Raw genomic sequence first — 13,089 nt, forward strand, 5'->3', positions numbered from 1 at the left:
GCCCCCGCCGGCCCAGCGCCGCTGTCAGCCGGGCGGGCGCCCGCGGCCCCTCCGGAGAGCTCGGCAGCGCGGCGCCCGGCGCCACCCCGGTACATGGATTACCTGGTAGGTTCCCGGCGGCGGCAGACCGTCGGACATTTTACTGAGCGGCTGGGGCGGCGTCCGCGGCGCGATGGGGTGTGGGGGGCAGCCCGGGGCCGGGGGCAGCCGGGTCCGGCCGCGCTGCCGCGCCCGGCCCGGCGGGCTGTTAACGGGCGATAAAGCCGCCGGGCCCCGCTCATTTGGCCGCTATTAGGTTGCTAAAGCCGTGACCCGGGTCGCTGTTTTTTTCCTAAATGCTGGAGCTTAGGGCATGCTTCAGTGAACTAAATTGCCACCGCGGACGGGATCAGCCGAGCGCCCGGGCAGCTGGTATTCGGGGTAGTGTTTATGGCTCTTTAATGAATATTGGCTTCATTCGTCTGTGAAAGATCGTATCGCGGGCGTGCACCTCAGCTGGGATCGTGGCTGGTGTTTGCACGCTCACCCGCGCACCCTCGGCGGGCAAACTCCCTGTGGCGCGGCTGGCTGATGAGCAGGCGGCTTTGTTTTAGTACCTGGTCTTTTCAGCCTAGCAGTGGGGGGGGGGCGTAACGAGCAATCCCATCGCTCCAGTCCTGTTGCCATCCCGTTGCTCCAGTCCTGTTGCTTCGAGCCCTGTGCTGTGAACTGGTGCCCGCTCCTTCACCGTGAAGTGCTGCGAAGCGTCAGCTGGGGCAGTGAAGAGCAGGCATCTTCTGGCCATCCCTGTTCGTTGTTGGTGTCAAGTGCAACCAGGAAGTATTTGGAGTCAGAATCTTGACGCTGTCATTCGTACTTTTTCACACAGGATGCTCACGGGTGTAGGATTTCAAGAGAGGCTCATCAAATGCAACAGAATCTCTGGAGATGCTCTTTTTAATGAACAAAATATTTGCCATGCTGAAATGAGAGCTGCATGCAGTATCTGGTTTTTCCTTTTTTGGCAGCTATCTAAACCAGAAATACATTAAATTAATGTTTCACTATTCTTGTGTCTTTGGAGCTAAGATCTATTTTCTTTTATTGAGCCTTGCAACCCCCAAAAATGTTTTAGGCTTGCCTTTCTGAATTTGAACACTACAGAGAGATGCTAGAAAATGAGTCCTGTGTGGCACAAATGGTAGGCAGACTTCTCTTTTACAGCCTAGTTAATGAAATACTGATAATAAACTTGCTGGGTATCAAGTGCAGCCTCATAGCTCCTTGAGAGCCTGGAGCTGTTTCTGAGATATTTTCTTGTCCTTTATAAACTTATGGCCAGATGAAACTGGCCGTTCTGTACTTTTTCAAATGCTTGCATTAACCTTGGTGACTGCTACAGGCTGTTGTGTGGAAGGCCAACCACTCTGAGAACAATAAATTTAATAAGCATTGCAAACTAAGAGCATGTTTTTGTATTAACTAAAGGGGGGAGGGGATTAAAGAGCTCTACTTTTTTTTTCCCTTCTTCCCCTGGCACTTATTCTCCAGCTGATCCTTTTCCTCTTTTTTGTTGTGTGGCCTTCTTTGGTGTCAGTTCTGAAAAACCTCATTGATCATGAGGTTCAGGCACCTCAGAAAGTCTGCTCTAACAAAAAAAAAAAAAAAAAAAAAAAAAAAAAAAAAAAATTATGATGGTGAGTTAGGCAACTAGTTGTGAATACCTGTTTTTGGCTTGTTGTCACAGTCTGCCCTGGTGTAAAGATGGGCCTACTCTTTATCTATGCAATACTTGAAGTTACAGTGTGAATGTTAAGCTATGGCTCTAGAGCAATTGTCTCATTATTTCCATAGCAAAAAGAGCTGTACATGTTAAGGAATTCTGTGTTTTGTGCGTTTATGCTGGGTTCTTGCACATACATGGGCATGAAAACACTAACAGAAGGTCCCTTTGCTGGTTTCTCATGCTGGGCACCTGTGTTGCAGCCTGCAGGCAGTGAGGTTTTCTCATGAGCTTGCGGTGTGAGGCAAAGAGCAAAGGATGAGTTTTTTTCTTCTTGCAATAGGGCTGAGACAGAGTATTAGACAGAGTTCTGGTTATCAGTGGGGCTGAGTGAGGGAGTGTAGTGGAAGGAGGTGAGGACAGACAAGGTCAGGCTTGTTGCTGCATGAACTCAGGGGTCAGTACACCTCCGCAAGGAGTCTACCCTCAGCCAGCTCTTCCCAAACTTGCATAGGAGGGTTCTTTTCCTCATTCTAGCTGGATAGGACCTACATTGATGGAGATGTCTTTTTCCTATTAAGAAGCAGATCTCAAGAAGTACTGAACATCTGAAGCACCTTCCAATATCATCAGGTTATTGAAAGCATTCAGAACCTTCTCAGGGTGAAGTCAGTAGGAGCCAGCTGGGACTATGGCCTGAAACTTGTATGGGCAGATACCCAGAACCTGAGTAGTGCCTTCCCTACTTAGAGTGTGATCCTTGATTCATGGCTAATGCCATTTGATAATGAATTGGTACTAAAAGAGTACCTTCTGTGATGCTCTGGTCTGTTTTTGCAGTTTTACCTTGTAACAAAATAGCATCACTGGCCTCTGTATCTTTGATAGCTAGAAGAGGCTCTTCAGCCTAGTGCCTCTTTTATTTTTGTGTTGGTATAATTATGATGTTAGGAGTGGTCTGTTTTGGTTTTTTTTGGTTAATTTATTTTTTTTAAAATCAACATGACTAAACCAAGTCGAACCTCTAAAAAAAGATTGCGTCTTTACTCAGAGGCACCTTTTACTTATACGTGTTGTTCTTGCATTTAGTTAACTCTCTTAAAAATACTATGTGAACACAGCTGCATCAACGTAGCTTTGTAGGTTTTTGTGGCTGCGTAATCCAGGGTACTGTCTGCAACCTTCTTCAGCTTCATTCTTGCTACATTGTGTCTGGAAGGATTTTAGTGTATTCAGAGACTTGTGTTGGTTGGCCTCTGTTCAGTAGACTACGCTTAATTTAAGAAGTTACGCCATGATGCATCTTGTGAAAAACATGGCATGTGACCAGTCTTACAGTTCTTGCTTGGAGAACTTGTGGGGAAACAATAAAAACGCTTTGGTTTTTCTTATGTGCTGCAATTACAATGCATATTTTAAGCTCCTGAGTAGACTTTCACAATACACTTCTTCAGTGGCATCTTCTGCACTAGATAAAGTTCTTACATGTTCTGTTCAATCTATTGGCCTGATTTGTGTAGAATTTTTAAAAATTGTTTGAGAAAGTGATGTAGAAATTTGAATTTGTCTCTTCACAAAAGAAAGGTGTTATATTGGCCTAAGAGATTTATAATAAAAAATTGATAACCTGTTTAATTTTGTATTTTTAGCATTTTTATTATGATAGCTTATCCCTAAATTATATCCCAAGATACTATGTACTGTCTTAGTTGTAGAGAAAAATATTTCTTGGGCAGGTATTGAAGAGCATATTCTGACCTGAAATGGAAGATAACTCTTCTTGAATGATCAGCTGATTCAGCTTTAGTGATTTTTGTTTTTCCTTTTTTTTGGTCTGTTTTCTGAGAAGTTAAACAGGAACATGGGTTCTGCAATACCAAGAGAGTGCACACTCCTGATGTGCTAGAATCCTTGTTGCTTTGTTGGGGATTGGTTTCTTTTAACTATAAAAAGTTTGGGTGGGTTCTTGTTCTTTGCACAGTTTTTAGCGTATACAAACTATTTTGCTCCTGTATTCATGCTTGTGAAACCTAAAATTTGGTAAGTTTTTGAATAAATTCAACTAAATTTTCAGATTTTAGATGAATATGTGAATAGGCCTTGAAGTGACTTAAGAATTTCTGCTTGGTTTCTAAACAGTCTTGACCTCACATTCTAGATAGTTAGTGTTCTGACAAAGTCTTGGTTGGGGAAATCTTCGTAATCCAAACTAGTGTTCTTGAAGTGTTAGGTGATACTTAAAAAAAATTAAATGTTTTTTAGCCACTTTTCTTTCTTGGGCCGCTTACTTTTAAGACCTTTCTTTTAAATAGTTAGACTCTTTAATTTAATTGGACAGTTTAGATTCAGAAAGTGGCAATATGGAATAGATCAAGATCACTTAGTGATTCTGGTGTACTTCAGATCCTGTCTTTCCATTGCTGTTGCCAGTTCCATTGTTTGGTATCTGCAGGACATAGAAAACATTTTTTTTCTCACACTGCAAATGTGTGAGAGAGGCATATGTTTGAAGGTAAGAGTTTTACTTCACAGAAACTTTGTAAACCTGTAGATGCTGTCCTTTGAATAAGGAAAAATGGGTTAAAGTCCATACTAGCAACTCTGTATTTTTCTTCTGAGGCACAGGTGTGATTTGGATACGTTGCCTGCAACATGAGCGGCCACAGTCTATGCATAGGGCCACGTCCTTACTGTTTGCTGAACACCCCTCGCATAGGAATTCTGTCTTTTGTCATATTACAATACGGAGTGTTTGGGCTCTGTGTTGACTGATCTATCAGCTATAACAGCCTTGAAAATTTACACCTTCTGCAGAGCACAAGGGCTTCTATTTTATTATCCTCCCTTCAGTTTGGGAAGTTGATTAGACACAAGGATGAGGGGTCTGTCAGTTGTTTCAAAATAAAGATATAGCTGAATGCAGGAAAGAAAACAACAGCTGTCAGGTGCATGCAACTGTATTAGTGTTTGGATCAGATGTGAGTCTTTTCACTGAAGAAGGTAATGCTTACCTGGGTTTGCATTGCAGAGTGATCACAGATGACATTTAATATTTTTCAAATGAAACCAGATGGAAAGATTTACTTCACTAATGGGTTTTTACACCACAGGCCTAGATCAGAATTAGTGTCTGAAGTATGTAGTAAGAATACTTGGTCTTCAATTCCAGCTTTTGCTAGGTACTACCACACCATGTTGCTCTGCAGTATGCTGCTCCTGAATTCTTCAGTCAGATCTCCAAGCTTCAAGGCAACATGGTGATGAATTTCACAAAAGGTCAGAAATGCAAGCTTTTAGTAAGTGAGAATATCTGCATTTAGTAAGGACAAAATATTCCTTCTAATACCACATGTTGATTAACATTTTTGGCTTGTTGTCAGTATCATCGGCTCATGTTTTTTAATACTGCCAGCTTGTGATGTTTATTCTTTTAAACGGAGTTCTGATGTTTTGTGATTGTATGAGGATATTAGCTCTCCATTAATAAAATAAGCATTTTTAGTTTAGTTTAAAACCACAAATGTGGGGCCAAAGAGCTGTACAGCCCTACAAAACAACCACAACAGTATTTAAATATCTTGTGCTTCTTTGTGTTTTGGCTTGTGTTGCTCTGCAGTATGTTGGTTTTGCTGTTTTTCACTGTGTGTGCAGGATAATTTTCTGAAGAGCAAACTGTCTGACTGCGACAAAAGTCCTTGTGGACATAAGTAGGGTATTTGCAATCTAACAAAAGATGGCTCATCTCATGCCAGAGCTCTTCAGCATACAGAATTTATTTTTTCTCTCTGGCAGCCTGGTAAGGTGACTAAATTAATTGCCAGTGAGTGTGTAAGTAAGTTCCTTCTATCTGAGGAAGAGACAAAAAGCAGGAAATGTAGCTGACAAGTGCTCCTTTGCTAGATGCAGTCCTGCCCTAGAGCTTTGTTGCTTATAAGAACAAACAGTAGGAAAAGCATAAATCTTTGATGCTGTGCTGTATGTTTTGATGGAGCAACAGAAGAAAAATTTGTTCACAAGGACCCACATTAGCTTTTGGCATTGGAGAGTCTGAGTAAGCAAGATGGCATCCAAGATCCACTAGGAGCTGTTGATATGGGGGAAGTAAGTTTGCAGATTTCTTTTTTTTATTATGACTTGGAGTTTTTGTATGGAAGAAACATCTGTTTTCCACATTTTATTAGCTTTTACAACAACTATTGCTTAGTTTCGTCTATATGATTTTGACTCTAATAGAGGTGAAAAACTTAAAAACAATTAAGTAATAATTTTGTCATCTGTAATACAAATTTCATGAGAAATACAAATGAGCATTGAGAGCACAGCGCTGGCAGTGGCAGAATAAGAGGGAGAAGTGAATGCAGAGATTACAAGGGATTTTCATGTTTGTGTTTAGTTGTATAAACTGCATGTGCTTTCGATGGGCTGATGCAGGGACAAACATTAGGAATGCATATTGAACCCAGGGAAATAATCTAGTGCTTCTTTTGATATTTGTAATAAAATGGCAGATGAAATTCAGTGTTGATACATGCAAAGTTGCATATATTTTTAGAAGAAGTCACATGGCAGTACAGATGCATGGGTAGGCCCTAAAATACCATCAGTACTCAGGAAAGGGAATGAGGACACTTCTTTAAAATGTCATCTCAACTCAGACATCTGTCAACAAGTTTAGAGTATTAAGAAGGAAAAAGAGGGAAAGATCTCATTTTTACACTGCTTAAATATAAGGTTTGCTCTTGTCTTCCATGCTGCATTTCTGGTTGCATCATCTCAGGAAGAGTATTGAAAACCCAAAGAAAATACAGAGAAGGATGGTGTGGTAATTGAAGAAAAGCAATTTCTTCCATACAAGCAGAGATAAGTACTTGCAGCCCTTCAGTCTGAAGAAAAGACAGCTGACTGGTATGAGGAGGTAATATTCTAGATGTCTTTGAAATCAGAAAGAGATTAGGCAATAAGCAATTTTTTTTCCATATAGAAGAACTCACAGTTATAATCCAGGATCTGTGTTTTCAGGTGAGTGTAGTTGAATTCTCACTTGTGCAGTAATGTTAGGGATGTGAAAATGAGTAGACCAGGAATTGGTACAGTGTCTTCAAAGACAGGTCCATTGTGGCTTAGTATTAAACATGATATTCAGATATGATGGCAGAAAATGCTGAAGTTGTGATTACTGGAGCATAAGGATAGGTCCATGAGGTATGATTCCCTGGATACCCTGATGCTTTGCTATGGACTAAAGACATCCAATATTCCTCCTCATTGAGGAGGAATCTAGAATCAGTTCTGGAACAGGAAATTGCAGTTAGAAAATTGAGATATTCAGTCAATGCAGAATTGCATTGACTGCACAGGAGGTGAGACTTTTAATTCAGCTCCAAGGGCACATACCTAACAGATTCCTTCTGCTTGGAAGTGCTGCCTTGATGTATGAGGAAAGGCTGTTGGCTTTCTGACATCTGTGTTTTAACAAATTGGTAACTTTTATGTTAGGCCCACAACACTGAGAGAACCTGAAACTGTACAGACAACCTGTGTAGAGAGATGATGCACTCTACAGTGAGTGATCTCTTTTCTCAGTGCTTTCTTTTTGCTTAGAAACTTGCATAATTTCAGGTTTCAGCAAGACTGGAGAAAAGGTCCAGAATTCTTGAGAAACGTCTATGCTGTTTTTGCAGCTGTTAATTTTCTGCTGGCTGATCTGTATCTTTCACTGCCTGAGCCACTGCAGTCCTGGAAACAGTAATGGAAAACTGTTCTACTGAGAATATTGCCTAAAAGAGAGGAGAGCATTGTTCACTGGTGCATCCACTTGATTACTTTTTATGATGACAAGGGAGTTCTTGGATCTAGTCCTATTTTCTCTTCCCATATCATTGCTTTTCCATCAACATCAGGTTTCTTCTGGTCTCTAAACTGAGATTTATTTTTCTAATGATTATGTACAAGAAGATTGGTATTTTAGAAATATATTTATTCAGCATTAAAGGAGAGTATGAAAATAATTTCTGTGCCTTTTATCCCTAATAACAGTATTAAAAAGAATTCAGGGAGTTTAAATTAGAAATGTTATTAATGGAATAACATTTAGGAGTGGGCTGTTATGTCTTCTGTAGAAAGGGGAGCCTTGGGGTTACTAGTTGGAGTTCAGTACACAAGGTTAGCAAACAGCAGTTCTGGTCAAAGTTCCTGCTACCTTTACTGTAGTGTCACTGTGCATGCTTTTGGGTACCCACATGTTCCTTACAACGCATAAGCACTGAGAATTTGTTTCAGGCTCCATACGTAAAGGTACCTTAAAACCTGCATATTTTATGCACTTGTATTGCTAATTTTTGCAATTTTATACACTGAAAAAGATGCAGATAAGAATAGAGGTGGAAAAACTTCTGCCTGGAAGATCCAGCAATTCCGAGTGATTGCTGAGTTGTATCACTTCATTATAAATGAGCAGAAGTGTGTCTTGATCTTAAGCGTATTAAAGAAACATATCCCCAGAAAAAAAACCTCTAACATCTTCCTTTTCTCATTTTGCTTTCTGTTTTTGTGGTCTTGGAGCTGTATTCAGTGCTGTGATTTATTTAGGATTATGTCACAGTGAGTTGCGGTCGAGGTATTTCTGCTAGGTGGCAGAATTGACTGGCTCCTACAGTTCTGTCAGGTGTTGAACCTTTTGGTTCTTTCCTGAGAACTTGATTAGGATCACCCTCCCCTTTTGCCCACCAAGGTTCTTGAGGCTAGTGCTTTCAACTTGGTGCTTGAAGTCATCAGTTGCAGAACATGCTGTGATTAATCTTCTCAAAATCTGGTCTCTTGTAAATATTATGAGTAGGGATTTAATCTTGTATTTGCTGACAAAATAGATATTTAAAACAATGGCTTTGTGAGTTGCAGACTGTGTGCCTGTGTCAGAGCTGAATGAGTTTTTTTTTAAACACCAAATACTGAAATTGCTTTTTACTGATATTTGTACTCATAGCTGAATACTTGAAAAAATGGACAGAACAGATGCTTGTTGTGACTTGAATGTTGCACAGCTGCAGGGCAGACATCTTTCTAAGTCATTATAAATAGCCACATTTTTACAAGGTATGATTAAAATAACAAAGTCTTGGGCGAATAGGAAAGTTAGCCTTGAGTTTGTTTTCCAGTGGGAGAAATTATTTAATGTTCGTGAGATGACCCTTTGCCTAGGCAGAAGGGTGCTTTTTGGAAGAGATGCATGCATATATTTGGCATGTTTGATCTGATGACTCCATTTTTCACCTTAGACATGTGAAATCACATCTGTGAAGAATTATTCTTTGTAGAATTGTGTCAAACGAGGTATCTTTCTTTCACAGTATTTCTAGGTATATTTTTACATTTTTTTTCTTTTATTTTCATGCTTACGGTGTAAAATTCTTTCAGAAAGCAACAATAAACTGTAAGTAAATTACGTGTAAATTTTCCAACAACTGTTTTGTTGCCCAATTGTATGGTCCCAAGTGAGTTGCACAACCAAAGTAATGAAAGATTACAAGTATCAATAATAAACTCCCCTTTGCAGCAACAGATTATCAACTATATCTTAATTCAGTCAGACTAATAGTCTGAAGGATAGCATCACTAAGCTTTTAATTATTTAAATCAATTTCTGTCACTTTTTCAAGGATTAAACTGAAATACTTCTGGGGGGGGAATGTAAATTTTCAGAAGAAAGGATAGGTGAATATAATAGATATTAATAGTACTGTTGGAATTAATGACCCTTTTTTACCACAATAGAATGTAGTTTATAAGCATTATTTTGGAGGCTTGAAGAAGGGATTATCGTAATATTTCACTGGGAAATGCATAAGGGAAACATTCATCAGTACTATATGTGACAGAGTTCATGCCTTATAATAATTAAAATAGCCTGTGGTTTCAGAATGTTAACAGTAGCAAAACCAACAATGCCTAAGTAAGGTAACACGGGATGTAGGTTGTTTTATTCTGCTGATGCAAGGATCTACAGGGGCTTGCTGGAGAATTTGAACTGCAGCTTAGTTCTCCCACTAATGCATAGCCTGGAAGTAGTGAACAAAAATTTAAAAAAAGAAAACAATTTATAATGCTGTGCTTGTCTAGAATAAAAGCAAACTGTATACATGAAGAAGCTATAATGGTTTGCTGCTGCTGCTGCATGTTTACTTCTCTTGCAAGCTGAAATAATCATTTACTTTGTATATAAAATTGTGTCTGCCAGCAACATAGATTCTGCCAGGATACTGAAAATGTAAATCATTCAATATATTGCACAGTTTAAGCATGGGCTTGAATTGCCACAGACTGAGGTTAAACATTAGGAAACTTTCTAGTAGAGAGGGTAATGAAGCACTGGACTGAATTGCTTGGGGAAGTCATCCATCCCTGGAACCTTTGGAACAAGGTCTGCAAATACTGTCAGGAGGGGTATGGTTTATGACCCTGCTTTGTGTAACTGTAGGATTTCTTGAAGTCAGTTCCTATTTCTCTGTCAGTTTTTTCTTTCTGGGAGAAGCTTAGAGCACAAGAGATAGACTTGGATGTTTGGTCTTAAAACTGAAAAAAAAAATCTCCTTCAACTGAAATGGTGTTTCAAGTCAGCATCTCCTTATCATTAATACCATGCTAGATTACTTCCAGTAAGAAATAAAAACCAACTGTGCTGTTGAAGTTTGTTTTCAGGTTTTTGTACTGTGCTTTTTGACTTTCACACAGTTCAGTATTTGTTTAAAATTTAGATGTAACTGTTAACAGCAAAAGAAAAATGTTGCTAGACATTTTTTTATTACTTGTAGTTAATAAGATCTATTATTTTTTTTTTTTTAAATCCCAATTTTAATTAAATGGGTATTTCAATTCAATTTTTTTTTGGAGGGAGGGAAGTATCAGAAAGTAGATGCTGAAAAGATGTTTTGACTGATGTGTTTGAAGTGTGTATCATCCAACACTTCGTCTTAGATAATATGTGAACTTTTTAAACATGTAATGAAAATGTTCTGCTTGAAGGCTTTAAGTTTTGTCTTTCAAATACCTTGTATAAAGTAATTCCTCAATTACTCTTCTGAATAAATAATTGTAAGTTTAGTTTATTTTACCTAGTTGTGTAGGAAATATGGCAAACATACAGTAGTTTTTATTTTGGTGTTGGAGAGCTGCATTTATTTCCTGGCTTTGTTGTGCTAATTAAAGAAGGTGTTTTTCATCTGTTTCATCAGAAATTCGTAGTCCATCCTCAGCCTCTCTGGGTGACTGCAGAAGACATAGAATTGTGGCATCACAACAGATTGGAAGTTGAGCAAATTGAGGGTAAAAACTTTTAATATGATTATTCCCAGCTTAAGAACAGATTAAATAAAATGTTCTATTTTCATGTTCTACTTTAGAAAACTAAAGCAATAAGGGTTCAGAAATGTGCAAACATTAAATTGTGGGCATTATTCTGGTATATAGACGAAGTTGGCTTCAGTGATGGTAAAGGGAGAGAAAAATATAAACACAGAAGCTCTTTACAGTACACTAAGAGGCCAAAAAGCACTCCATTAAAATGATTCTTGCAGATTGTTTTTAAATCAGAGTAGATAAAAATAAATGAGATTGAAAGCTTACATACAAAACATTAATGTTGTGTACAGGCATTTTTGGGATCATTAGATAATTTGAGACCTATAATGAAATACTGAACTAGTGAGTGTGAAGGTGTTGACACCTCTGCACTTAGCTGCTTCTGTATGAAAGGTAGTATGTATCTGTGTAACCTGAATTTGTATGACATTTTTCTAAAGTTGTTTAATACAGCTTTGAAGAAGGTGTTTCTTTCATGGGAAAGGGGAGAGATGGGAAAAAAAAAAGTAGTTCTTAATAAACAGTATTCTTGATAATGTCTTTATTTTAATTCCTTTAGACTATGTCTGAATGTATCCAGCTCTCATTTGCTGTTTGTAGAATTGGCATTTACACGGTAAGGCAATGTTCTAACTAACTAACTATTTTTTGTTAGTGCTGGTGCCATTTGAGTGAAAAGAAGTTACTTAAGTTTTTTAGGATTGGATTTAAGTAATGCAGATAGCAAAAGGGATTTATCATGCTAGTTTGCATAAACAGATTACAGTAGATTTTTGTCTTTTCAAAGATTTCCTAAAACCAGAAGAGAAAAAGTATCCTTCACTTTAGTTAAAAAAAGGTAAATAAAAATTCAGCCAGCCTCTTGAGGAGCAAGAAAATTTAGAATTCATGGGCATCAGTTGCTGAAAATCCTTCATGTAAAATGTAATTGCTGGAGGGTTTATGTACATTTGCCATAAAATATCTATGGTGTTTGAGTAATGTCACATATTAAAACATGTTAGCTAAATGCACATATTTTAAGTTTTGTCTGGAGAGCCTTAACATTTTGGAAATGCTTATGAGTTAAACTTAGCAAAGTTATATAAAAGAAGTAAGTAAGTAAACTTACATAAAGAAAGTAAGAAGTTTACTTCAATTATGTGTCCCAAATATTTTAGCATTTTTTTTCTGCTCCCAGTTGTTCTAATTAATGAGAACAGTTAGATAAATGGGGTTTTGTAGAAATTAACTTTAATGAATACATTACAATAATGTACTGTAAACAGAGCTTACACAACTCAATTGCTCAAATTGTGCTTCATATCCTGGAGCTTTTGGAGTGGGAATGCTGCTCCTTCTATTAACACTTTTCAGGAGGAAGCCTGGAACATTCCACTTCATACAGTCAGAAGTGTCGGTGAGTCTTGAACAACAGTGATGAGGGCTAGGTGCCATCAGTAAGTCTTGAAGACAGAATCTCAAAGCTTAACATTTGCCTTTGTTCACAGAATTTGGTTCCAGGTAGTGTTTAATATCTGCTTGAGGTTTTTTTCCCATGACATTTATCTGCTTTCTGTTTTCAACATCTGAAAGTCTTTTAAATGGTAGAAAGGAAGAGTCAAAGGCATATTTCCTTATGGCATTTAAATTTCTTAGGAAGACTTTCTGTCTAAAAATTACTGTGTGATAAGAGTATACTGTCTTAAGGATCAGAGATGGTTACAGTCTGAGGTTTCAATGGCTGCAAGGTACTCAGATGGTCTGCTAGTTCTTTAGAAGGCTAGAGTAATCTGCTCAAATTAATTTGAGGGAATGTCCAGGTATAAATATGTGTGTATTACAGACCTGAGTATGAGAAGGTAAAATGTAGTACATCCTCTGACAGTAATCAGTTCTGTTTTAGTTTAAAATAGGTCAGGTGTTGTCTATATACTGGAGTGCTCTGCTAAGTTGTGGTAGCTGCAGTTATAGTGATAGTTAAATAACTGGTATCTCACTCTGACCTTTTGGGCAGCAAAATACTTAATTTTATCAAATATTTTAAAATGCAA

At 38.3% G+C, this 13,089-nt stretch overlaps 1 protein-coding gene across 3 annotated transcripts in view; it reads left to right on the top strand.

The window, feature by feature from the left end:
* ARL15 (ADP ribosylation factor like GTPase 15) overlaps positions 1-13,089 on the top strand; it is a 221,964-nt gene continuing 208,875 nt past the window's right edge. For 2 of the 3 annotated variants that reach the window (XM_041470797.1, XM_041470799.1), the window contains exons 1-3: positions 1-105; positions 10,930-11,020; positions 11,616-11,672. In XM_041470797.1, coding sequence (XP_041326731.1) covers positions 11,619-11,672 — 54 coding nt within the window. In that variant the 5' untranslated portion in view covers positions 1-105; positions 10,930-11,020; positions 11,616-11,618. The remainder of the gene's footprint in view (positions 106-10,929; positions 11,021-11,615; positions 11,673-13,089) is intronic. The other variant, XM_041470798.1, reaches the window with a different exon arrangement.

This window comes from Pyrgilauda ruficollis, unplaced genomic scaffold (genome assembly GCF_017590135.1).
Source record: "Pyrgilauda ruficollis isolate IOZ18807 unplaced genomic scaffold, ASM1759013v1 scaffold25, whole genome shotgun sequence".
In the NCBI taxonomy this organism is placed as follows: domain Eukaryota; kingdom Metazoa; phylum Chordata; class Aves; order Passeriformes; family Passeridae; genus Pyrgilauda; species Pyrgilauda ruficollis.